Raw genomic sequence first — 27,488 nt, 5'->3', positions numbered from 1 at the left:
TGTTTTACTAATACATTTCTTTCTAGGAATGATGAAGTAAGTGAGATGGACTGTGAAAGTATTGGAGGCTTTAACACCGTATGGCCTACTGTAGTGCTTTCCCATGGTTGGATGAGTGAAAGTAGTGATCTGGATCACATCAAGAATGGTAAAGAGCTCCAATAATAACATTTACTTGAGGCTTAACATAAAAGGAATCACTTGCTTTTTTTATATGTCTATGACAAGTTTAACATCACAGTTGGATTTCAATATTTATACTACCCTTCATTTCATGGCATTTATTCACTCAGATACAACACAACATCATATGGATGTCATTAAATACATGCAAAATTTGCTGTGATAAAGAATACCAAGTGCAATAAAAGTTATTGTGACATCTCTCCATATTTTCATGAATCTTTTGCCTTTTTTATGACAGTCAGATGAGCATTTCTCAATGTTATCTTTCAATAACCAACCAGCAGTCATCACCAGACTGAAAGCACATGTTGCAAGCGGTTTCCATTGTCCACTGAGGTGACAGAAATCATGGGATAACTCTTAATATCATGTTGAACCTCCTTTCGCCCAGCATAGAGCAGTAACTCGACATGGCATGGACTCAACAAGTTATCTGAATTCCTCTGCAGAAATACTGAGTCTTCCTGCCTCTATAGCTGTCCATAATTGTGAATGTGTTGCTACCTCTCAATTATGTCCCATAAATGTTCAGTGGGATTCATGTCAGGCAATCTTGGTGGCCAAATCATTAGCTTGAATTGTCCAGAATGGTCTTCAAACCAATGGCAAACAATTGTGGTCTAGTGACATGGTACATTGGCCATTCATAAAGATTCCAACATTGTTTGGGAATATGAAGTCCATAAATGGCTGCAAATGGTCTCCAAGGAACCACACATAAGCATTTCCAGTCTATGATCAGTTCAGTTGGGCCAAAAGATCCAATCCATTCAATGTAAACACACCCCTCACTGTTATGTGACCACCACCAGCTTGCATTGTGACTTGTTGACAACTTGGGTCCATGGCTTCATGGTGTCTCCAACACACTCAAACTCTACCATCAGCTCTTACAAACCAAAATTGGGACTCATCAGACCTATCCATGGTTTTCCAATTGTCTAGAGTCCAACCGATATGGTCATGAGCCCAGGAGAGGCACTGCAGGTGATGTCATGCTGTTAGGAAAGGCACTCAATCATCTACTGCCATAGCTCATTAACATCAAATTTCACTGCACATTCATAACGGATATGTTTGTCATATGTCCTGCATTGATTTCTGCAGTTATTTCACACAGTGTTGCTTGTTTGTTAGCACTGACAACTCAACACAAACACCACTGCTCTCAGTCATTACGTGAAGGCCATCAACCAATGCATTGTACATGGTTCTTAGATAATGTCTGAAATTTGGTATTCTCGGCACAGTCTCCACACTGTGGATCTCAGAATATTGAATTCCTTACTGTTTTCTGGAATGAAATGTCCCATGCACCTAGCTTCAACTACCATATTGTACTCAAAGTCTGTTAATTCCCGTCATGTGGCCATTTTCACACTGGAGTCCTTTTCGCACGAATTACCTGAGTACAAATGACAGCTCTGCCGAGGCATTATGCTTTTATACCTTGTGTACATGATAATGTCACCATTTGTATATGTGCATGTCACTATCCCATGACATTTGTCACTTCATAGTGAAATGAAATGAAATGTCGTGTGGCTAAGGCCCCCCATCGGGTAGACCGTTCGCCTGGTGCAAGTCTTTCGATTTGATGCCACTTCGGCGACCTGCACGTTGATGGGGATGAAATGATGATGATTAGGACAACACAACACCCAGTCCCTGAGTGGAGAAAATCTCCAACCCAGCCGGGAATCGTACCCGGGACCTTAGAATTGACATTCCGTCACGCTGACCACTCAGCTACTGGGGCCAAGTATTGTGAGGTATTATTAACAACACAATACAGCATATGTGCCTTTAGTCTGACAATGATCACTAGCTGGTTAAAACCAATTATTAAAAGGTGTCAATGTGAAATTCTCACATGGCCATGTCACACAAAATGTAAAAAATAAAAGAACATGTAATCAGTCAGTCCATAATATCCATGGACAGTATGTCGTTTTTCCAATGTTTTGGTATATAGAGTAAAATTAAGCTTTGTAAGATACAATGCAGAAGAAATATACAGTTTTATTTAATCACAATTCAACTGATCCAAAACAATGTACCATATATGAAGCATAGAATAATGAACAGAAAGGAATTATTGTGTGATTACACAACATTAACATCTTACGTATATGATGACATTACAGCCCTTTCTTGTAAGATTCAGCAACTGTTTATCGCATTTGAAGCAAGTAATCACTCACACCATAGAAGCAGTTTAGCATGAGATATTTGAAATCTGTGTCTTCCAGCACAGGTGTCACCTTAATTGTTTTTATGGAGTCAAGAAGATTTTTGTACAGTCTGATACCAAATATGGTTAAATATTTCTGTGTTATGGCCTCATTTACCCTTATTACATGGAAATTGTCACTCGTATTTTTGTTTGTATTGTTGCAAATCCTAAGTATTCTCAGCTTAGTCTAATTTTATGCTAATTAGACTTTTTTTGGATATAAATTCAAGAAAAAGGAGTTATGTCTCACTGAACAAACAGTTGTTTGGAGCATGTTAATCTGGAACTATTTGTTGTTATTCTTACAGACCATTTTTGTAAGACAAAAACAATATTGTGGTGTGTTTTACCATGCCTCCATTGTGTGATCCTATACACAACTACAAAGTGTAAATACAAAAAAGTGTAACTTTTGCACATTCAGTGCTGTACATGTTTCATATTAAACACAAAGCAAAGTAAGCAGGGTTCAGTTTATTTGTGAGCTGTAGAATATCGACCTTCTAGTCTAATTTTTCAGCTGGATTAAAACCTAAGTAGCTGCCCTCCCTGTCTGGTCATTATTAATACTGAAGATGGATTCTTGCTGAGACTTTGTTTCCATGAAATTAATAAAATTGCTTTTGAGTGACTCAAAGTCGGGAAATTTGTGACAAATAATTTATGTATGGAGCCCAGTACTCTACTTGCAGTGTTTGGCAATGCCATATTTGTGTCCATTATTGCAGCATTTGTATCATCAGCAAACAATGAATTTGTGCATTATTTACAGGGGCCCTAATGTCATCAATATAAATAGTGGATAGGAGGGTCCATGATATTTTCAATCCCTTTTGAGAAGGCTGACAGTAATGATACACTAAGATACAAAGAAATTACAGACATTGGCTGCAGGCAGACAGTGGGCATCCATGTTTGAAAGAACAGACACCACATATATGGAATTGAAGCAAGGATGGCCAGTGGTCTCTTCAGTGAGGGTGCATGCCAGCCTCAAACTCTTCTGGGAATCAGCAAAATGCTGTGAGTAAAGAGAATATTGGGAAAGGGGGACTACATTACTAATATGTGAATAAGCTGGGAATTTTCGTCTGACATGAGGTGTGCTAGGATAGTCTATGTTGTTGTGATGACCCCTCTGTCGGGATGATGCAATTGTCATTGCATCTGCCTAGTAAGCAGGAGACCTGGCTTCGAATCCTGGATTGGCATAAATTTTAAAATTTTCCCATTGATTTAAATCAATGCCTACTCATAGTCAACGTCTGCAATTTCTTTGTGTCTTAATTAATAATGGCTGCTGGATCAAAATTATGACTGTTCTCTCAGACATGTCCAAGGGAGCAGGCACCACATACATAAGTAATGATTTATGTCCATTGTTATTTAGTTGTAAGGTGTCTCCCTCTTCGTACAGGTGCTTTAATTTGGATGCATTCAAAAGCTTTTGAAGAGATGGGTACAGTGATATAACGTTTTATTGCTGACACTGAAACTTTTTGCGAAAGTATGCAAGAAGTGTACCCAAGCTGAATGGCATGAAGGTCATAACTGGCTGTTATGCATAAATAATCCAAAGTTGTTTTTTTATGACAGGCTCTGTTATTATTTGCAGGAAGAAAGAGAACTACATAACTAAGGTAAAGCACGTTTCCTCATGGGTATTCTTTACCTGACATAAATACAGACTCAGCTACAATTTTTGTAAATGGAATTATCTGTTAACTAATAGCATGAGAAAATCTTTAAGAAAATGATTTCAAATATATGTACATGCTCATGTTAGAGAGAACAGCTTTCATGAAAATAAGTTAACAATCAAAATGATGATGGTAACTATCATGAGAGACCATCTTGGCTATGTTTACACTTTGATAGCCAATTCTGGCCACCTTACTTTTCAATTTTAGTACATTTCTCTGATATTTTTACTAAAAGTGCCAACATCAGCAAGGCTTATATCACTGTGCTCATCTTTTCAAGAACTTCTGAATGTGTTATTATGTGTAGTAAAAGATCTTATTTCAACATTTTGATTGGTACAAAAGTTAAAAATATTTACAATGTAATTAAATTGTGTGTCCTTCGTGCACTAGTATTTGTCAAAAACCTTGTTGCACTCTCCACATATATACACTACCAGATAAAAATGGGAAACACCCAGATGAGGAGGGGAAAACAAAAAATCCCATGTTGCGGCGAAGAATTACCAGTGTTATGTTCATAATCTTGGGTTTGTTGGTGACTATTGGTAAGGCTTTCATAGTCTGCTCTTCTGAATCCCACAGCGGTACGGAGATTGTACGCCATCCTGAAATGTCCAAAAGATAATACAAACGTGGTAATAAAAACCACCTCAAATGCAAACAAAATTCATTAGAACATTTACAATGCCAATGCAATTTCTCTTTGGCTAACTTGTGTACAAGCCTATATTTGTTTCTACCTTGAACAGGAGACCTCACTACCCATGAGGCCATTTTATATTTGTTTCTACCTTGAACAGGAGACCTCACTACCCATGAGGCCATTTTCTAGGATGGCCTTCAGCTGTGTGTCTGAGGTATGACTTTTGAGGATTGAAGGAGTGTGGAACATTATTTCAGTGATTACAAACTTCAGCCAAATGTATAAAAAACTTGGCACTATGAGTCCAGTAGTCTGTACAGCCCAATTATCCATATCACATTGCATGCCATCTGGCCTACAGGCATGAACTGATTTGTTTTCAAAGGATGCATATAGCCATTGTATCCTCTTCTGCAACAAATCAACCCACAAGTGTTGTAACTGGTTCTTGATATACTGGATATGTGCAAACAAGATGGAGTTGACTTCTGAGCTAGTCCTGCATAAGTTTAATCAGAAACAGATCTGGGGATCTTGCTGGCCACAAGAGCAACTGAACATCAGGCAGAGCATGCATAAACACGTTTGCCACATGTGAGTGAGCATTGTCCTGTTGAAATATGGCTCTCTGACACTGCCACATTAGAGCTGAAACATGAGCACAACTGTTACTACAAACCTCCTCTGTATTAGTTCAAAAAAATTTGTGAATAGTTCATGTGGATTATTTTCAGATATGATAACATGATATCTGTGTGGGCATTTCAAGTGTGAAGAATGTTCGAAATAATTAATAAAACAATTTACTTATTTAGTTCTTGCAGCTCCACATTGATAATATGACTTGTTGAAAACATGGTTTGCTGAAAGCAATACTTTTTCTGGTGGTATGGTAAGGTTTGTTTATGTTTGACATTTAGACACTGAATGATTACATTTCTTCATCATCCCTTTTATTTTCTTCATGTCACATTTCAATATAGCGCTACAATTTGGTCTCCATTCTAGTGCAGTCAACTCATTAGAACAGACAGCCTCGTAACAACTTCTCCATAATAACAACTATTGACTTGAAGAAGAACAAAGATACAAGAAGCCACACTTCAGCAATCTTGTAATATATTGATATTTTACATCCAGAGAATTTCATAAGCAATTAAATACTTCTTTTATAATAAATTATAAAAATAGGAATAACAACAATAATTTCAAATATAATTGTAATTTCAACTATATATTGCTCTGAAAGGACAGATATCGTTGATGACCATGCAGCTTCTCTAGAATGAAATGATAATTAAATTGACACCCTAGCTGCAAACAAGCGTTGATATACATCATTGGGGACATGTTGAAAATGTGTGCCCCAACCGGGACTCGAACCCGGGATCTCGTGCTTACATAGCAGACACTCTATCCATCTGAGCCACCGAGGGCACAGAGGATAGTGCGCGTGCAGGGACTTATCCCTTGCATGCTCCCCGTGAGACCCACATTCCCAACATGTCCACACCACTACATTCGTAGTGTGCCTAATAGATGTTTGCCCGTCACACTTGAGTCCCGATCAGGGCACACATTTTCAACATGTCCCCAATGATGTATATCAATGCCTGTTTGCAGCTAGGGTGTCAATTTAATTATCATTTAATTATAATTTCAAATCAAAATGGAAATGTGAAATATAATTATATTTTCTGAAAATAAATCTTGTGTTAATCATATGTGTTATTTCCGTTTAGAAAAAGGATTGTAGTGACATTTTAATTATGTAGCCAAAATTACATTTAACACTAAATTAAAATTTATATTATCACCCATAACCTGAAATCATAACTGATGATACCAGGAGTGATACTGGTGTGAACTCCAAACATTGCAAGAATGAGACCTTTCCCCAGGTTGCCACCATATTTGTCAGTGATAGTAATTCATGGTAGTGCTGATCTGTGATTCATCACAACACCATACACTAGAAGTTCATGCTTCCTGGTCACAGCACCATTCCAAATGAAGCCATTTGTGTTGAAGTGTTAACTGCAGTCTACGCTTGGGCTAGTAGTCTGGCTTTTGCTAGTCACCAACTAATGATGCAGAATTACACAGGATGTTACAGGGATTCCACCATTATGTACTCTCAGATGGCAGGCACATATGTGATGGGGTTCCTGAGTGCTTGCTGCACAACGTTGCAATCTTCCCTTCTGGTTGACCAAAACCTTGATGATAAATATGCCTGCCCTCACGTTTCCATGTAGTCCAACACTAGGCCACTGTCTCATCTGAATGCCACACAAGTTTGGAAGTTGCACAACTTGACCAGCCAGCCAATTGGAGATCCACAGTGAGGCCTCTTTCAAATTCTGTTAAGTGCTAACAATGCTGTCTCCTATGTGTACAAAGCCATCCCCATGTCCTTTTCAGAGATCACTCAATGTTTGACACTTACCACGCCTTTTTTATACCCTAACTGACCTGTTAACTACACTGAACAAGAATAATACTAATGCATTCTGGTGTCTGACCACGTCCTCTGGATGCTTCACTTTTTTTTGTCAGGCAGGGTATTTACTGTGAACTAGGTTGAACTGAATTAAGTCAACACTCACATTGTTAATGAAAGACAGGACTACTCGAACATAGGAACTTCTCTGAATATCAAAGAAAGCAAGATGCTCTCAGTTTTTACAGCAATAATATAATTACAGAACAAAATCTTAAGTTCAGGATTTTACATTCAAAATCAAAGTTCATCAACCCACTTCTCACACTGGGGTGCAGGAAGAGGTTTTGTCAATATATCTATGATCATTCACTCTGTCATTTGGTATTCCAGTTTCAGTGGACGCTCTTGGACAGCTTGACATATAAAATGAAATGTTTTGTCTTTGAAAAAATCAGTGATATGCTGATTTTCCAAGAGACTGTTTGTCACTAAAGAAGCAGATGTTTGACAGCTCCCTCTATCCTAGTTCTTTCGTTAATGTTGACAGGTAAACTGCTTTCTTTGTTCCTTCAATAAGGCTCAGGTACATAGCTTCTGTACCTGAAGGAGTGGTGGGTCTCTGCTTGCATCAACACCTTGAGGTCACTGTTCTGGAAAGGTGAAATCATAGCCTGTATATGATCTCTGGCAGTTTTGGGATTCCCCATTCAGCATGTGCGAAACTGGAGATTTTCTCCTTGTCCTTGATATAGATCAACTTATTATTAATCATTCCTTTGAAGTTTCTCAGAGTTCGGATAACACTTGACTGCAAACATTGTTGGGATTGTTGTTACGCATAAACCAACTTGCTTTCAGTTGCCAATGGACTCCTTAGTGGTATTCATTTACACATCGACATAAGATGAATATTTAATTAGGCTGACTGTCCTCAATGCCTAGTAATACCTCATTCCCCAAAGCCCCTTGACATAAACTCTGGAAGGAGACTTGTCCTAGATTCACTTTGTCTTTTTTGGGTCTGCTGAAACAATTGTAATGTCATACTCAGAAATAAGTTGAAAGACTAGACAGTTTCCTCCAATGTCCACATAAGCACAAGGATCTGCATTTGTTGGCTACAATCCACCTGGTTTTAAAGGTACATTCTATGTGATGTTCCGCTGTTGATCAGTCAGATGAGCTCTGTAAATGGCTTTTCTCAGAGCACACACTTTATCACCAAGTTGCAGCACTTGGAGCATGTCACTTTCCCTGTTGACTGTGGCTGTTTTCCTCAGACTGTATCATCCTTTGTAAGATTTCAAAGTGCTAATCCAGCTGTTCCATGCATGCTACTGTATTAAAGTCACCTATAAGAAATGCACTTGTTATACCCACCTCTGAATATGCAAATTAAGTTTGACTGACAGTGCATGATGCATTCCTTGTGATCTGAGCAAACATTTTCATGCTGGCTACTTGTGTAAATTGCACTAACAACAAATTATTACTGCTGCTAATTTCCTCAAACTGATAATTATCCTTCAACAATTATCAGTGTACTTGCACTCAAGTCTGTGGTAAAACAAGTGGCTAAGTAAAACAGAATGAAACCAACTGGTGGAATGATAGGGTAAAAAAGTTATTAAAAAATAGAACATAGCAAAGAAAGTGAAATATGTGGAGAAACAAAAACAAACCCATGGACTCAAACCAATAGATGCTCAAAGATTGTCCAAATTGGAACAGGCATACAGGGAAAAGAAACATACAGTTAAAAAGTTTATGAAGAAAGAAAAGGTGAGAAGTTGAGAAATATTCACCCAAAGGCTAGAGGAGGGCAGCAATGGAAACAAAAGAATTCAGATTGGTAAAATGCAAAAGATCAGCTAGTGAAGGCATGAAAGTGATAGAAAGAGGAAAATGGGAATATATTTTGGTATGCAGAAGGGGTTGAAGATGAGATGAAAACATACTGCAACACATTACTGAACAATAAGGACATAATAGAAGGAAAACAGGAAATAAAGAATTTACCAGAATCTGTAGTGAAAAACCACATATTACCTGGGCAGAGACTGAGAATGCCTTGAAGCAGATTAAAGGATGCAAGTTGGCCAGGCCAGATCAATTGACAGCAGACATGATCAAGTCAAAAGGCATCCAAGGAATACAATGGTTACATCAAACACTGGGAACCATTTTGAAAGAAAATAAAGTACCAGATGACTGTAAGAAGGGGGTTATAATTATACTGGAGATACAGGAAAAGATTATTGAGGAAAGATTAAAATCATTGTTAGAAAAACAGTTTGAAGGAAAACAACATGGGTTCAGAGGCAGCAGAGGAACAACAGACATCATATTTGCACTTGGGCAGTTAATGGAAATGTATTGGGAAAAGAATGAAAATTTCATAATAGTATTTCTGGATTTGTAAAAAGTATATGACAGTGTTCCAAGTTGCAAGAGAAAAACTAATAGCTTGAAACTCCCCAGTAGGGAAGGTGTAAATGCTATATGAAAGATGCAGAAGTTATGTACAAGTGGGTAATGGCAGATCAGACTGATTCAGGGCAGAGAGAGAGAGAGAGAGAGAGAGAGAGAGAGAGAGAGAGAGAGAGAGAGAGAGCGAGAGATGTGCAGTAGTGTAGTGCACTTTCCCCTTTACTTTCTGTTGCACTTATGAATGTGATTATAAAGGAAATCAAGGAGATAGGAAATGGTGATCTCATGACTTGATGATGTAGCTATTTGGGGGAGAAACAGAATTAGAGGTACTGAGAAGATTGGAGTAATTGAACTCCCAAGTTTAAAGAGTTCCAGCTGACAGTAAGCAAGAGTAAAACTGTAGCAATGGTTATGAGCAGGATATCTACCCAGGGCAGCCTGATGCTACATGGATAGAAAATTGAATTTTTGGAAGCTTTCAGTTATCTGGGAAATACAATATCAAGGAATGGAACTACCAAACTAGAAATACAGAACAGAGTAACAAAGGATCTAAATTTGTTGTGGCACAAGGGAGTTTCTATGTGAGCCAAACAGACCATGTTTAAAATATGACATACAGCTATTCAGAAGTTTCTGAGATCAGCCTTTCAGAAGACTAGAAGAGATAAAACTAGGAATGAAGACATCAGGGGCGAGATGAAAATGGGTCTGTTAGTGGCTGTGAGACTGAGCCCTGTACAGCTCACATGGTTTGGACATGTGAAGAGGGTGAAGGATAGCTTCCTGTGAAAACAATACTTGAGTAGAAATGTGCAGGGGAAAAGACCAGCAGACAAAAAGATGGCTGTATCAGACTAGAGGAGAAAACTAGGAAATATTATCTAGACAAGAAGTATAGCAAGATAGAATAAAATTGAAGCAAATTGTTCATAAACATCCTACCCGGCTCACTGGAAGGATACAAAAATCATAATTTGCACTCAGGAATATAAATTTGTCATAACTCTAATATTGGTCTTAGATAAATTATGATTCTGCCAGTATAAAGACATCTGGCTGTAGTCTGTGTAAAGACAAATATAGGCTTTGTATGAAGAATTAGATAATAAAAGCAGCTGAGTACTACAGGAGGAGTAGTTGCTTCTTTTGAACTAGCTGTTTTTCTCCTACTATACATATATAAAAAATCTAGAAGCAATTACTATGTTGATGAGGTTGAGTATATATTACAGAAGTAGCTAGCAGTGATTGTTAATGTATAACTTGACTCATTCCATAACACTGAAGGCTCTTCTTCATGAGGGGACTTGTAGAAGTACTTGGGCTAGTTCCAGAGAAATGGTCCCCACAGGTGTAACAATCCTAATGATCAGCTGCCAAAACATATGCAACAAAGTCTTAGAGTTGAAGTACTGGAGCTCATATGATACTAGATACAGAAACATAGGATGCAATATGAAGTTGTGCTGGAAGCATGCAACCATTATGCCAACTTGAATCCTTATCCACTCCTGAATAGGTTGCTAAAATAACTATTCACTTTGTTGTTCAAAAGTGATTTATTGATGCGTCTCAAGTTCTGCCCATCATCAGAATATCTGCCAAGGAAGAATGGAAAGTCATTACTACAAGGAATGGAACTACCAAACTACTTTTAGTGATTTGCTGTTAATTATATTTGTGGTTATGTCTTCCATTCTTCCTTCACATATTACTGATCATGAACAGAGCAAAAAATGGGTCAATAAATCACTTCTGAACAATAAAGTCAACAGTTATTTTAGTGATCTCTTCAGCAGTGAATAAAGATTGGATACAGAAAGCTAGCTATAACCTGAAATAGACAGCTGTGAGATTTTTGAGATAAATTAAGTATATATTACAGTAGAAAAGAAACTCAAACCTACTGAGACAGAAACTGAAGCCACATGCAAGATTATTTGGGCAAGACTCAGTATCAAATGTGATCACAAACTTATAACTGGGTCCTCTGATCAGTCATCAGACTCAACCCAGGACCTAGCTGAACACTTAAGAACAAAACCTCACTAGTACATGTTGCTGAATCACACTGTTGTCACTGGAGAACACTGTAATCATCAGTAATTCAATGGGGACATTACAATTTTGTAAGCAGAGAGAATGACAAAATAGCTTGCAAAATAATACCAAAGAAATAAATGGGGAATCTCATCCAGTTCAAAAGAAAATTTTAAACATACATCAGTGGATTTACATTACAAGTAGTAATACACTGTAGACATGAAGCAATATTAAAAAATGTGGTAAAGTATTTTCTTTGAAAAATGTCCTTGTAAACAAGTAAATACTAAGCTACCAGAAGGAGTGACTTAATATAACTTCTTTGGATTTACTTGATTAAATTTAGCTGCCATAAGCATGAATACTACTAAGCAGGATAGTGGTAGTTTCTCTTTAATATCATACAGAGATTTAAGTGTCTATAAATTGCTTGTCTGTCATTAATTTATGCCTAGAGTAACAGCATGTCTGTGAAGGTTCTCCTTCTCATTAAGATGTGCAGAACATGATGAATATATTAATGAATGACTGCACAGATTTTATCCTGGGATGGGTAAAAGTAACAGTTGTAATGACACAGTTATGTATAATGTGCACTTTGTTCTGTAATTGACACAGGATGAATAAATGTCAAAGTTCATGGCAGGCACAAAACACAATTAATCATAGTTCCTTAGACATTCCACACCAAGTCACTCATTAGTCAGAGAGTTTCCTCTCTGTGGCAGCCACTGTCACTGTGGAGCCTTCACAGAGCCCTCCTCCTCCCTCCCCTCACACCCTCCCTGGAGTGAGGAACATTGGGGGCAGGATACAGCCAGGGAACATCACTGTTGGGATCATATTCACATATGTGCACATGATCAGCTGCAACAAGGCCATCTGCAAAGCAGGGTGTGGTTGGATCATTTCTCATTCAACATGGGGGAAGGATGTGATGACGTGAATCCCACACAAGATGTGTAGACGCTATTCATTGATTTGAGGTGGAGGTCAGCCATAAGAAGAATGATTAATGATGGTTATTGACTTTGCAGGGGATAGAATGTGGGGTTGGCGAATCAGTGGGGGTGGTGATATCACAATCCACAGGCTGTCATTATGTCTTGGGTGCTTTGACGGTAAGGAAACCCTCAGGCAAGAGTCATGATGTGATGGCGGCTGTGTCCACATTGTTTCAGACTTTGTCCCAATGAGATAAATGTTGAGTGATAAGTTCATTCTCAACTCAATGTTCCTCATGCCTCCCCTCAACCAAGAAGAAATCATTGATTAGTCTGTCGTCTGACAGAAAGAGCTGCATGTCTGGATGGAACTTGAAGGTATTGTCTATGTTCAGATGGGTAATGTGTGATTGGACTGTGAAAGGAACAGAGGAACTGTGTTGGTTGGAGGGGTTTGTAAATCTATGTTGAAAGTGTTAGTGGCTCGTCTGATGACTCTGTGAGGGCCAGTGTATGGCAACTGTAGTGCAGGGCAGATAATGTCATCATAGAGCGTGACATAGTTACAATCTGCTAGTGCCTTATTGCTGAAAATTCTGGGAGAACTGTGCAACTGTAGAGGTGGTACCCTGAGCTGTGCAATGTGTAGTTTGACTGTTTTGATGAGGGATGTTAGTTCTGAATCTTCATTGGCAGCACTTGTAGCACAGAGTCTGCAAGTAGAGTGAGTGATTCACCACAGGGTACTTCTGTGATGGAACTGCTGAGATTGTCTGATTCACCGCAGGGTACTTCTGTGATGGAACTGCTGAGATCGTCTTTGTGAGCAATGTATACATGTAACAGCATCCAAGGTAATGCTGCCATTCAGCGACCATGGTGGTAGCATTTAGTGCACAATGCCATCGTTATATGAGGCCATTGCTTTGTGGATAGTAGACCATTGTGTGACAACACTGTATGCAGCAGAGGTTGCATAGTTCATTAAATAGAACTGATTTAAACTGTCATCCTTGGTCAGTGGTTATAGAGATCACACAGCAAAAATGTTACATCCAGTGTCAACAAATGCTCTTATTATCATCTGTGCTGTAATGTCCTGCAATCGAATGGTGAGTTGTGTTGTCATAATACAAGACAGTGAAATAATTTTCATGTATGCTTTGCCTCCTTGTCAAGTGTTCAGAGTGAAGTTATGTATCCTGATGCAAAACGAGCTCTTATCTAACATAGTGTTAAAATGGGAATGTCTAAAAATTCAGAATGAAATTTAAAAATATCTTACTAACCACACATTCCAAAAATTATATTACTGTCTAAATTCAAAGGTATTAAATTCCTGTTAGTGACATACATGTAAAGGTATACATTAAGTAGTTGTGTATTGTAAACAGGCTTCATTTGTTACAGAGGTTTTCTTTGAAAAATACCAATGTATTCAATGGTGTAGAGCAGTATAGTGATAGCCCATTGTCAGTACAGTGTACAATTCCAATTTCTAAGAGCTGTTTCTGTTTTGTTAATACGTATCTTCACTCATTCATATCCTTTACAATTCTTGCTCTTGATTGGATCTATGGAGCATTATTAACGAGTAAATGGATGTATGAATGAATGAACAAATTTAATGAGAAGATAGTTGTTCTATCGTAAAAACTAATGTCAAGTTGAGCCACTTAAAAATCTTGTTTGTTCTTTTACAGCATATATGACAGCAGGTGATTACAATGTCATTTCTGTAGACTGGTCACCAATTGCAAACAATTTAGTATACACTCAAGTAACGGCAGAACTAGTCATTGTTGGTCAGTATGTGGCAAGAGTTCTGGATTGTTTAGTGGAGACACATGGGCTGGACCTGTCAAGAGTTCACTTGGTTGGTCATAGTCTGGGTGCCCATGTTGTTGGTGTGATTGGAGGTTCATTATCAGACGAGAAGAAAGTGGCTTTTCTCACAGGTGCAGTATTTAATACTGTTAATATCTAAAAGGAGATCACTGTGCCAAAGGTGTATCATCTTTTTCACATAAAGTAACGCCAAAAATTAGGTTTGTGTAAATTGTGGTGTGTGCAGTCATAACAAACTATTGTTGTGCTTTCTTGTAACCCTTGATAAATTTCAGGTCACAGCTATACAGTGTTGTTTCAAAATTTTATTGAGCTAAAAACAGATATAAAGCACAAAATTAGTAACTAAGCTGGTTCAGATAATATTTATAGGACCCAGATGAACGAAGTTATTAAAAAGTAAAATAACATTTCAGTCAGACAATGCGTACTAACTTACTCATTGTAGCAGTTCCAAATACTCATTCGTTACAATCCTAATTATGTTTAAATTGCAGAATGTGTGCTGTAAAGAGTACACATCACAGAAATATGGTACTCACTTCCATGGCATAGACACTGGAGACATAAGCTGCTTCTGCGGCCGCGCGGGATTAGCCGAGCAGTCTAAGGCGCTGCAGTCATGGTCTGTGCGGCTGGTCCCGGCGGAGCTTCGAGTCCTCCCTCAGGCATGGGTGTGTGCGTTCATCCTTAGGATAATTTAGGTTAAGTAGTGTGTAAGCTTAGGGACTGATGACCTTAGCAGTTAAGTCCCATAAGATTTCACACACATTTTTTTTAACATAAGCTGCTTATTATTGAATTACTTATTTTGCCAAATTCCAAAGTATTTTTTGTATGGAAACATAATCCAGCATAATATGCCACTTAGCTCAGTTATCTGTTGAACTGTTACAACATTTCAAGTTGCTCAACAAATAGATTCTTGCAGGCCCCTCTTTCAGAAGTTTCCAGTTGTCCCACACTTCTATATTTGTATACTGGAACCTTGTAAATAACTGAGACAGATTTCAAAATGAATCAATGAAAAAATTTGTATCCATATACCAAATATGCCACAAAAGGAAAAGTCCCATGTCCAGTCAGTAAGAACATCAGTTTTAAAAACGTCTGCTACCAATTGCACTGAACACTTTTCCAATACTCTTCCACATAAGATTAAAGCAATTTTATCATTCTTGCAGTTTAATAAAATCATAACAGTAGTCTTATTACAACATTTCATCTATGAAACAGCAGAATTTTTAGATCATACAAGAGGCTTGAAAAACGAAGGTGCTAAATTTATCTACTATTGCAGTAGGGCAAGCTCTATTTGACTAAAACCAAAATTCAAAACCAATATGAAATAAAAAGGAAGGAGAGTTCCAAGTCCAGTCAGTAAGAACACCAGTTTTAAAAACATCTGCTACTAGTTGTGCTGAACAACTTTCCAATCATCTTCCACATAAGAGGAAAGCCTCCAAAAGTCATCTCATAAGTGGTCGGCTATCTGCATGTAGAAGCCACAAACAAGAGCTGTTTTAGAGATTTTTAGGGCAAGTGATGTTTTAGAAATTTCTTTAAATAAAAAAACAGAAGAAGCTAATGGATCTAAGAGGTCTTCGTTTCATGTGTTACATAAAATAAGAAAAAGGCAGTCACTCAGCTACATCCATGGTGATGTGTGAAGCATAGAAACATGCAACAGAAAAAAGTTTTCACATTAACTTATAAGATCTTGCTCTCTTCCTAGTAAAAGTACACACACACACACACACACACACACACACACACACACACACACACACACACACACAAAAAAAAAAAAAAAAAAAAAAATCGTGTCTCTACGGTTGTGTGCACGAGTGAGTTTGAGTTTGTGTACTTTCACTAGAGAAAGAGCAAGAGCTCAAAAGCTAGTGTACATACTGTTTTCTGATATGTGTTTTTATGCCCCATGCACCAGTTTGCTATAGGTGAGTGGCTGGCCACCCCTTACTTTACATATTCTTCCATCCAGGGATTTTCATTGTTGTTTCACATATTATACCATAATGCTTCACCTTAGTAACAAGATAGCAACATTAAAAGTGCTGATTCTTCTTCTTCTTCTTCTTCTTCTTCTTCTTCTTCGTTTCACCCAACTTTGGGGTACGTTGAATCAATCACTTCTGTGTGTTCTGTGCCTTTCTTTTCGCCCAGTACTGTTTCATTCTTTCTGATCTTGCTTTTCTTTCCTCATCAGAGATGACAATCGTTCTTTTCTTTCTATTTTGGAGCTGGAATCCCTCTTTTCTGTCTTTGCTTATCATTTTTGCGGTCCTGTCTGTGAGCATTTTTTCTGTGATGTGTAGTTCTCTTAAGTCTTTCTCTGTTTGGATAAACCAATTTGGTTTGGATTTTTTATTCCTGAAGTAGTCAAACATTCTTTTTGTAAGTCTATTTGGGTTCATTCTGAGAATGTGCCCATAAAACTCAATTCTTCTTTTCCTCATTGTATCCGAAAGTTTTTCTGTGGTTTTGTAGAGTGTTTCATTTTTGGTATGAATTAGTTTGTCGTTATGAAATTTGGGGCCTAAAATTTTTCTCAATATTTTTCTTTCTTTGATCTCTAGCCTTTCAATTGGGCCATGGTTAGTGATAGATAATGTCTCAGCTGCATATAGTGCTTCTGGTTTAATGACAGTGTTGTAATGTTTTATTTTTGAATTCCATGAGAGGGACTTTTTATTATAAGTATTTTTAGTAAGCTGAAAGGCTAGTTCAACTTTGTTTCTTCTTAATTCTATTGCTTTTTTCTCAAGGGCGTTCCAGCTAATCCATTCACCAAGATATTTGAATTCTTTAACAATTTCGATCTTTTGGTCTCTTACTTTAAGATATATCATTGGCTTTTTTATATTTGTGATTATTTTGGTTTTTTCAAAAGAAATTTTAAGGCCTATTTTCTCTGTTTGTTTCTGTAATTCGAGGATCTGTTCTTTGGCTTCTTCCCATGTTTCAGCTAGTAGGGCCATATCATCTGCAAATGCTAGGCAATTAACCTTGATGCCTTTGTTTTTTGTTCCTAGTCAGATTCCACTATTGATTTCCTTGTTCCATTCTCTTACTATTTTTTCTAGGGCACAGTTAAATAACAATGGAGAGAGTCCATCACCTTGTCGTACTCCAGTTTTTATCTCAAATAGGTCTGAGAGTTCTCCCATAAATTTAATTTTGGAGTATGTGTTGGTGATGGTTTCTCTAATTAGGTTTGTAGTTTTATTGTCTAGGTTCAATTCTTTTAATATGGAGATTAGAGATTCCCTGTCTATGGAGTCATACGCCTTTTGAAAGTCAATGAATGTGATGACATACGCTTTTGCTCTCGATTTTTGGTAGGCCATAAGATTTTTGAGGTTTAGAATTTGTTCTGGGCAGGATCTTCCCTTTCTGAAGCCTGCCTGGTATTCTCCAAGTTGACAGTCTAGCTGGGGTTCTGCTCTGTTCAAAAGGACTTTAGACAGTATTTTGTATGTTACGTCAAGGAGCGAAATCCCTCTGTAATTGTTGGGGTCTGTTCTGGATCCCCTCTTATGAATTGGGTGAATGAGGGCCATCTTCCATTCATCCGGAATTCTTTCTGTTTTCCATATTTCTTCAAATATGTTTTGGAGAGATTCTATGGCATTTCTATTGACATTTTTCCACAGTTCAGCTGTAATTTGGTTCTCTCCCGAAGCCTTATAGTTTTTGAGATTCAAAATGATTGATTGTAGTTCCTCGACGGTGGGTGGTTCTGAGTTAGGACTTGTTGAAGTTGAGTTTCTGAAATCCATTTTTTCAATTGGTTCTTTACAGTTGAGAAGGTTTCTGAAATATTCCCTCAAAATTTTGCAATTATCCCTGTTGTTGTGTGCAATATTACCATTTTTATCTTGTAATTGGAGTGTCGGTGGGCTGTACTTGGTTATTTTTTGTTTAAAAGTTCTGTAAAAGCTCCTAGTCTTGTTTTTGTTGAAGTCTTCGTTGATCTGCAAAAGGAGTTGATCTTCTTGTGCTTTTTTAATTCTTTTGAGGTTTTTACTCATTAGTTTTCTTACACTCAGGAAATTTTGCCTATTATATTCATTTTTCTGAGATTGCATCTGTTGCCATGCTTTCTTTCTTTGCTCAATAAGTTTGTCACATTCCTCTGTCCACCATGCGTGTTTTTTGATTTTGGTTATAGGTGCTATTTGTTCAGCTTTGGTTAGTAGGCTTTCCTTCATTTGATCCCAATTTTGGTTCCTTATATCTTGAGTCGCGAGGGGAAACTCCTTCGAATTCATTATCTTTTCTGGATCGTATCTTCTGCTTTTGGGTTTACTGTTTCTATCTTTCCTTTTGGGGATAATTTTGAGTTTTATTTTAGAAAGATAGTGATCAGAATCCAAGTTTGCTCCTCTGAGTACTTTGACATTTTGTATTTCTGTATGGTGTTTCCATTTTATCGCCACATGATCAAGTTGAAATTCACCCAAGTGTGGGTTTGGTGAGGTCCATGTCTTCTGTTTTCTGGGTAGTCTCTTAAAGGCTGTGGATTTCAGGATCAAGCCATGCGCTTGGCAGAGTTCTACTAATCTGACTCCATTTTGGTTAGTTCTATTGTGCGCTGGGTAGTTTCCAACAATATTTTTGTATTTCTTCTCTTTTCCTACTTGAGCATTGAAGTCCCCCGTAAGTATGATGTTGTGTTTGTCTGGGATCTTTTGCACCGCGTCATCTAGTTGTTCCCAAAAACGTTCCACCTTTTCTTTATTTTTCCTATTGTCTTCATTTATGGGGGCATGTGCATTCACAATTGTGTATACTCTATTAGCAGATTTAAAAGTGAGTGTGGAGAGTCTTTCCGATTGTGATTGAAAGCTGATAATGGAGTCTAAAATACTTTTATCTATTATAAAGCCCGTTCCGAGGTGGGGTGTGTTTTTCATTATTCTTTTGCCTACCTTTCCTTTGTATATTCTGAAACCTCCGGAATCAAAATTGTTTTCATCTATGTATCGAGTTTCTTGTAGTGATGTTATGAGTATTCTATGATATTTGAGGGTATCTGTAAGATGTTTTAATTTTCCTGTTTTTAAAAGAGAGTTTACATTGAAAGTAGCTATGTAACTTGTTTTTTTACATTTCAATTTGCTTGATGTCTTATCATGTCCCGATTCATCTCTGTGCAATGCTGCAGACTCCCCAGAATCCGATAGTCTGTTTGCGCACCTTGGTGCGGTGGATTGTCCACCTGGGGTAATTTGTTTCACATTACACTCTTCCATGATTGATAGTATTATGTAAGGGGTGACTCTTCGAGCCACAAATTTACAACCACGGTTGTTAGCCCTGGAGGTTTTTCCCAGCCACTCCTAACCTGGGGAACAGACGCTGACCAAAGACCGCCCAATGTGAGACAGTCGCCTTTGGATTTCTGGTCTTGTGTTGGTCCACGGGTGGTATTTTATTTCCCACCTACCCTACATATCTGTAGAGCTTTCCTCTATCCGCCACCTGGGGACGCGCCCGGTAGGGGAACAGGTTCCCCCTCGGGAAAAAGTGCTGATTCATTATAACAATATTATGAAAAGGATAGTTGGTACTCACCACATAGCGGAGATGCTGAGTCGCAGATAGGCACAACAAAAAGACTATCAGAAAGTGAGCTTTTAACCAACAAGGCCTTCTTCAAAATTAGACAACACACACACACACACACACACACACACACACACATGCACACACACCATCCAAACAGAATTCACACACCCATAACCACAGTCTCTGGTTGCTGAAGCTGGCTTCAGCTGCCAGAGACTTTGGTCATATGTGTGTGAGTCGTGTTTGCATGAGAGTGCATGTGTATGTGTGTACGTTGTCTAATTTCGAAGCTCACTTGCTGACAGTCTTTTTGCGATGCCTATCTGCTACTCAGCATCTCCACTATATGGTGAGCAGAAGCTATCCTTTTCCTAATACTGTTTCATTCCATCCTGGATTTTCCATTGTTTGATCTGTTATAAGCTGAATGTCCATGTTTTTCATTAATGAACTTTGGCTATAAAATAATAATATAAAATTGATTTCAGTAGCAAGATCTACATTAACAGGCTACTCTAGTGGGGAATCCTCCACACACTGTGACACTATTGTCTTTGTTAATCAGCAAATAAATTTCAGGGAGGTCAATGTACAATGCATTATCTCAAAATAAAAACTTTTGAATTTAACCAAATTTCCAGCATTTATGGTAATAATTGTTACTACATATAGAGCATTATGTGGTAATGCTTTTATGATCAATTTAGAGATGCCACTGAACAGTCTCAGTTTATTACAGATGAAGTTAGAGCTTTGTGATGATTTTAACACTGAAGCATGGAAATCTTCAGTACATATGAAAAAAATGTTCAGTCGTATACCCACAATATCCTCTCCAACAAGATTAGCAGTATACAAATACTGTTTTTGTAAAGTACAACATTATGGCACTAAGGAGTAGTCTACTATGTAATTTTGACCTTTGAGAAATGTTTATTCACCCTACTGGTTCACAATCATTTCACTGTATCACAAACTTGGTTGTCACAACAACAATATTCAGATCATATTGTAATGTGCTGTGTTTGTCCATCACGGTGTAACAGTTAAAATGTTAGCTGATGGCATGTGGGTCATAGATTTGATTCCCTCTCCCCGCATTTATTTATTGTTTAACATTTTACTTTTTTGCAACGTCCTGGGAGTTCATTATTTATGCGATGCATGTAGTGCTAAGGATATTCTATGTGTGTTCAAATAGGAGCAATATCTGCTGGGGTGACAGTTCAGCTCCCTCTGTCTTTTGTCGTGTGCTTAGTAATCATCCTTACATTGTGAAGTGTTAATTCATGTTGGTGACACTGAACTTGCAACAGTAAATCATTGTGAGTCTCACATGACAATGTAACTGCTATGACAGTATTTTAAGACTTATTACATTTCTATGTGCATGAAGTCAAATGTCATAATTTTCATGGCAGTAATATAATCTGAAAAGGAGCGAGTTATTGTTCATTTGTTGTTGTCTTCAGTGAAAAGACAGGTTTCATGTGACTTTCCACACAAGTCTGTCCTGTGTAGTCTCCTCATTTCTCCTTCAATAAGGCAGCCTACATCCATTAAAGCCTGCTCCTCTACACATAGCTTGGTCCTCCACTATAACTTTTACCCAAGACTCTTACTTCTAGTACCAAACCAGGAAGTGAGTTGGGTCCCTTGCCATTCAAGTTGTATATTAATGACCTTGTGGACAATATTAACAGAAACATCAGACTTATTGAAGATGATGCAATTATCTATAATGAAGTGCTGTCAAAAAGAAGCTGCATAAATATTCAGTCAGGTCTTGATAAAATTTCAAGGTGGTGCAAAATGACTGGCAACTTGCTTTAAATGCTCAGAAATATAAAACTGCACTTCACAAAATGAAAAAAAAATGCAGTATCCTATGTCTATAATATCAATGAGCTACACTAGGACTCAGCCAACTGATACAAATATCTTGCTGTAATATTTTGTAGTGATATGAAACGGAATGATTAAATAGGCTTAGTTATAGGTAAGGCAGGTGGTAGGCTTCAGTTTATGCAAGTCAGTCTACAAAGGAGATGGTTTACATAGCACTTGGGCAACACATTTTTGGATATTTCTCAAGTGTGTGGGACCCAAACCAAATAAGACTAACAGGGGATATTGAATGTATACAGTGAAGGACAGCACAAATGGTCATACATTTGTTTGATCCATGGCAGAGTGTCACAGCGATGCTGAAGAAACTGAACTGGTGGGCACTTGATGATTGAAGTAAACTATCCTGAGAAAGCCTACTTACAGAGTTTCAAGAACAGCTTTAATCAATGAATGGGAATATATTACAACCTCCTATGTATTGCTCACATAGGGATTGTGAGGACAAGATTAGATTAATTATAGCATGCACAGGAACATTTAAACAACCATTTTTCCTGCACTCCATGTATGAATGGAACATGAAGAAAATCTGATAAGTGCTATAATGGGAAATACCCTCTGCCTTGCATTTCACACAATAGCTAGATGTAGAATGTGGTTTTTCTTTCTTCAACCTGTTTTCTATAATAAGTCATAAAGTCATTATTGCATATGCATTTCTACAGTCTTCATAACCAAAATTGATATTCCCTCAGGTCATCTACTACCAATATTTTCATTACTCTGTAGATAATTGGCAGTAAAATTTTGCAGTTATGACTTATTGTATTGATTAAAATTATGAAAAGGATAGTTGTTACTCACCATATATTGGAGATGCTGAATCACAAGTAGGCACAACAAAAAGACAGTCACAAAATAAGAGCCAACAAGACATTTGTCAAAAATAGACATCTATTTTTGACAAAGGCCTTGTTGGCTGAAAGTTTATTTTGTGACAGTCTTTTTGTTGTGCCTAGCTGCAACTCAGCATCTCTGTAGCAAATATCCTTTTCATAATGTTGTTACATTCCATCCTGGATTTTTTACTGTACTGATAGCTTGGGTAAACTCACATCTTTCACTGTGTGCCTTCTTTTGTGCTAGTACAATTTCAGTCTCCTTGAAGTCTTAGTCTGCTTGGTCTGTCTCACATATTCTGATTACCAAGTTTAAAGTTTAGTTGTAATTGGTTCAGCCAAGGATTTCAATAATAATTTGGGAATGTTGTCTGCTTCATGTAGTAGATGACTTATGGGAAACAGACACTGTTCAGATGAACACTAGTATGTTGATTTCTAGGGAAAAAGCTTTTATTTATAAAAAACCAAAAGTGAATATCTTGTATTTGATTTACGTGATCATTTATGAAAACTTATATCATCCAAATGGTAACCATTCTCTGGGACACTGGGGCCACCTGATATATGTTTTTTCTCTGCCAGAAGTCACACATAACTCAGTCCAACAGGTGTTGATCAGTCAGAACCACAGAACCACTGAATGTTCTACAGTATTAAATTAGTTCATTTACCAGTTTTTGGCTTACATGGCCATCAACAGACTTTTTAACTATCATGATCAAAGAGGGTACAATGCTAGTGAACAACACTGAAAAAGATGTTACACACCTAGAGTGAGGTACAAACACAGATTAAATTATACTGGTAATGTAATTGAAAATGTTAAATTTAAACAATAGATGATTATAAAGCAAACATATGTTCGTATTATAAAATAGCAGATTAATTAGGTCATGCCTTTGCTTTTTAAAATACACTGCATCGTTGTGTTCCTCAGACAGTGGGAAAACCAGTGGCTACAGAGTTTCAGTGTTTCAGCTACACTCTGTAATACCTGGCTGAGATATGGGATGTAAATCACCTCTTGCAAAATTTGGAAGGAACAGGGGATATATTTTCAGATTCTGTTTCCTATGGAAGAAGTGGTCAATCAGGACTGCGTTATAGCCATTGGTTAACGTAGAAAATTTTGTTCTATCTAACTCACCTTTGAAATCTTTTTTGAATTGCAACTTGTTTACAAGTCAATTTTAAATCGCATAACTTCTTGCTGGTCACATTCAAGATATGACTTGCTGGTAGTCTAGAGAAGGGGGCCTGCATTTGTATGGTGAGTTGTAGACTGGTAAGCAGTTTGATAGTGCAGAGGAGATTGAAATCTAGCCCATCTCTGTAAGCACTGTCCCATTTTATCTGGCAATTGAGCAAGTAATTTGGACAGCAGCTATTATACTTATGAAATGTTATGGCTGGTGGCTGTGCTCTATTTTTGACTTCTCCACAGCCTTATTTTTCAGAAAAATAATTCAGCTGTCTGTTTCCCATGGTATCGTGACCTATCTCGATTTAGATGGTGTTAGACATTTGCCCAGTGTGACATGCTCTTCAAATCTCTCAGCCATTAAAAACAGTTGATCTCAGGTTGCTGATAGACTGGAAAATCATCACTCACTAACAACTATGATTGGTGAAGTCTGGGACAGAGTTTAAATGGCATGATATGACACACCCATATCTGACAACTGGGATTCATTCAACTTGATGGCTTACTAGATTAGAGTCATTATTGTTGCCAGATGTCCCAGCCCTGTGTGATAAATTTTGTACATTGTATTCTCCCAAAACACATGCAAATTTAGATATTATATTTTTTTCCACTATACTGAACTGCCTTAGCACCTGCTGCTTTGCTCACATGGAGACAGGTAGTGCTATTTTCATTGTTTTCTACAAGAAGTGGCTAGCAACCACAGTTTAGTGAATAAGCAGCCGCCTTTAGTGAATTAGCAGTCTAGTTAAAGGTTGATTAACTCTCTTAAGTAAATTGTTTCCTTAGGATGGATAGGATGTGTGACTGCTGTGTACAGACGCAGGAGGAGCTGGCCACTGTTCGCGAACAGCTGAGCGTGTTGATGGCCGCGGTCAGCCGTCTTCAGGCTGCTGCCTCGGAGTGTAGCGGCAGTGGGGAGTCTGGTGCGTCGCAAGGTACACCCCAGGTGTTACATGCTTCACCCACTGTCCCTGCTGTCGAGACATCTTCACGGGTACCGGGCGCGGTTGGGCCACCCTCTCCCCATGGGGAGTGGCGGGTTCAGCGGCGTTCGCGGCGCACGAGGCGGAAGGTCAATGTGGAGGCTGGCCATGTGGCATCGCCCGCTCTGCCTGTGAGGGGACATGTGGCTGCTCCTTCAGCAAGGTCCGAGCAGGCACACGTGGGGAGGGGTTTATTAGTTATTGGGAGCTCCAACGTTAGGCGGGTGATGGAGCCCCTTAGGGAAATAGCGAGAAGGTCGGGGAAGAAGGCCAGTGTTCACTCTGTCTGCTTGCCGGGGGGTCTCATCCGAGATGTGGAGGAGGCCCTACCGGCGGCGATAGAGAGCACTGAGTGCACCCGACTGCAAATTGTTGCTCATGTCGGCACCAATGACTCCTGCCGTCTGGGTTCAGAGGTCATCCTCAGTTCGTACAGGCGGTTGGCAGAATTGGTGAAGGCGGAAAGCCTCGCTCGCGGGGTGGAATCAGAGCTAACTATTTGTAGTATCGTTCCCAGAACCGATCGCGGTCCTCTGGTTTGGAGCCGAGTGGAAGGCTTAAACCAGAGGCTCAGACGATTCTGCGGAGATCTGGGGTGCAAATTTCTCGACCTCCGCTATCGGGTGGAGAAATGTAGGGTCCCCCTGAATAGGTCAGGCGTGCACTACACGCCGGAAGCGGCTACAAGGGTAGCGGAGTACGTGTGGAGTGCACATGGGGGTTTTTTAGGTTAGAGAATTCCCTCCCTAGACCCGACAAGACGCCTCCTGAGACGCGGCAAGATAGGAGTAGGCAAAATGCTACAGGGAATAACAATATTAATGTGCTAATAGTAAACTGCAGGAGCGTCTATAGAAAGGTCCCAGAACTGCTCTCATTAATAAACGATCACAACGCCCGTATAGTACTAGGGACATAAAGTTGGCTGAAACCAGACGTAAACAGTAACGAAATCCTAAACTCAGATTGGAATGTATACCGCAGAGACAGGCTGAACAGTGAAGGGGGAGGCGTGTTTATAGTGGTAAGAAGTGCAATAGTATCGAAGGAAATTGACGGAGATCCGAAATGTGAAATGATTTGGGTGAAGGTCGCGGTTAAAGCAGGCTCAGACATGGTAATTGGATGTCTCTATAGGCCCCCTGGCTCAGCAGCTGTTGTGGCTGAGCACCTGAAGGATAATTTGGAAAATATTTCGAGTAGATTTCCCCACCATGTTATAGTTCTGGGTGGAGATTTTAATTTGCCGGATATAGACTGGGAGACTCAGACGTTCATAACGGGTGGCAGGGACAAAGAATCCAGTGAAATTTTTTTAAGTGCTTTATCTGAAAACTACCTTGAGCAGTTAAACAGAGAACCGACTCATGGCGATAACATATTAGACCTTCTGGTGACAAACAGACCCGAACTATTTGAAAAAGTTAACGCAGAACAGGGAATCAGTGATCATAAAGCGGTTACGGCATCGATGATTTCAGCCGTAAATAGGAATATTAAAAAGGGTAGGAAGATTTTTCCGTTTAGAAAAAGTGACAAAAAGCAGATTTCAGAGTACCTGTTGGCTCAACACAAAAGTTTTGTCTCAAGTACTGATAGTGTTGAAGATCAGTGGACAAAGTTCAAAACCATCGTACAATATGCGTTAGATGAGTATGTGCCAAGCAAGATCGTAAGAGATGGAAAAGAGCCACCGTGGTACAACAACCGAGTTAGAAAACTGCTGCGGAAGCAAAGGGAACTTCACAGCAAACATAAACATAGCCAAAGCCTAGCAGACAAACAAAAATTACGCGAAGCGAAATATAGTGTGAAGAGAGCTATGCGAGAGGCGTTCAATGAATTCGAAAGTAAAGTTCTATGTACTGACTTGGCAGAAAATCCTAAGAAATTTTGGTCTTATGTCAAAGCGGTAGGTGGATCAAAACAAAATGTCCAGACACTCTGTGACCAAAATGGTACTGAAACAGAGGATGACAGACTAAAGGCCGAAATACTAAATGTCTTTTTCCAAAGTTGTTTCACAGAGGAAGATTGCACTGTAGTTCCTTCTCTAGATTGTCGCACAGATGACAAAATGGTAGATATCGAAATAGATGACAGAGGGATAGAGAAACAATTAAAATCGCTCAAAAGAGGAAAGGCCTCTGGACCTAATGGGATACCAGTTCAATTTTACACAGAGTACGCGAAGGAACTTGCCCCCCTTCTTGCAGCGGTGTACCGTAGGTTTCTAGAAGAGCGTAGCGTTCCAAAGGATTGGAAAAGGGCACAGGTCATCCCCGTTTTCAAGAAGGGACGTCGAACAGATGTGCAGAACTATAGACCTATATCTCTAACGTCGATCAGTTGTAGAATTTTGGAACACGTATTGTGTTCGAGTATAATGACTTTTCTGGAGACTAGAAATCTACTCTGTAGGAATCAGCATGGGTTTCGAAAAAGACGGTCATGTGAAACCC

General features: G+C 38.6%; 1 protein-coding gene and 1 long non-coding RNA gene across 2 annotated transcripts in view; one reads left to right on the top strand and one right to left on the bottom strand.

The window, feature by feature from the left end:
• The window catches only part of LOC126175943 (phospholipase A1-like), a 122,183-nt gene that overhangs the window by 39,520 nt on the left and 55,175 nt on the right, over positions 1–27,488 (top strand). Inside the window, exons 3-4 of the mRNA XM_049923020.1 lie at positions 27–148; positions 14,344–14,598. Of these exons, the coding sequence (XP_049778977.1) occupies positions 27–148; positions 14,344–14,598 (377 nt within the window). The remainder of the gene's footprint in view (positions 1–26; positions 149–14,343; positions 14,599–27,488) is intronic.
• Positions 2,193–15,139, bottom strand: LOC126175944 (uncharacterized). The gene is made up of 2 exons (XR_007535624.1): positions 15,031–15,139; positions 2,193–4,733 (listed from the first exon to the last, which is right to left on the bottom strand). It is a non-coding gene; the product is annotated as an uncharacterized LOC126175944 (long non-coding RNA).

The sequence above is a fragment of the Schistocerca cancellata genome, chromosome 3 (genome assembly GCF_023864275.1).
Source record: "Schistocerca cancellata isolate TAMUIC-IGC-003103 chromosome 3, iqSchCanc2.1, whole genome shotgun sequence".
Taxonomy (NCBI): domain Eukaryota; kingdom Metazoa; phylum Arthropoda; class Insecta; order Orthoptera; family Acrididae; genus Schistocerca; species Schistocerca cancellata.
This window is presented reverse-complemented; position numbering and strand designations above follow the sequence as displayed.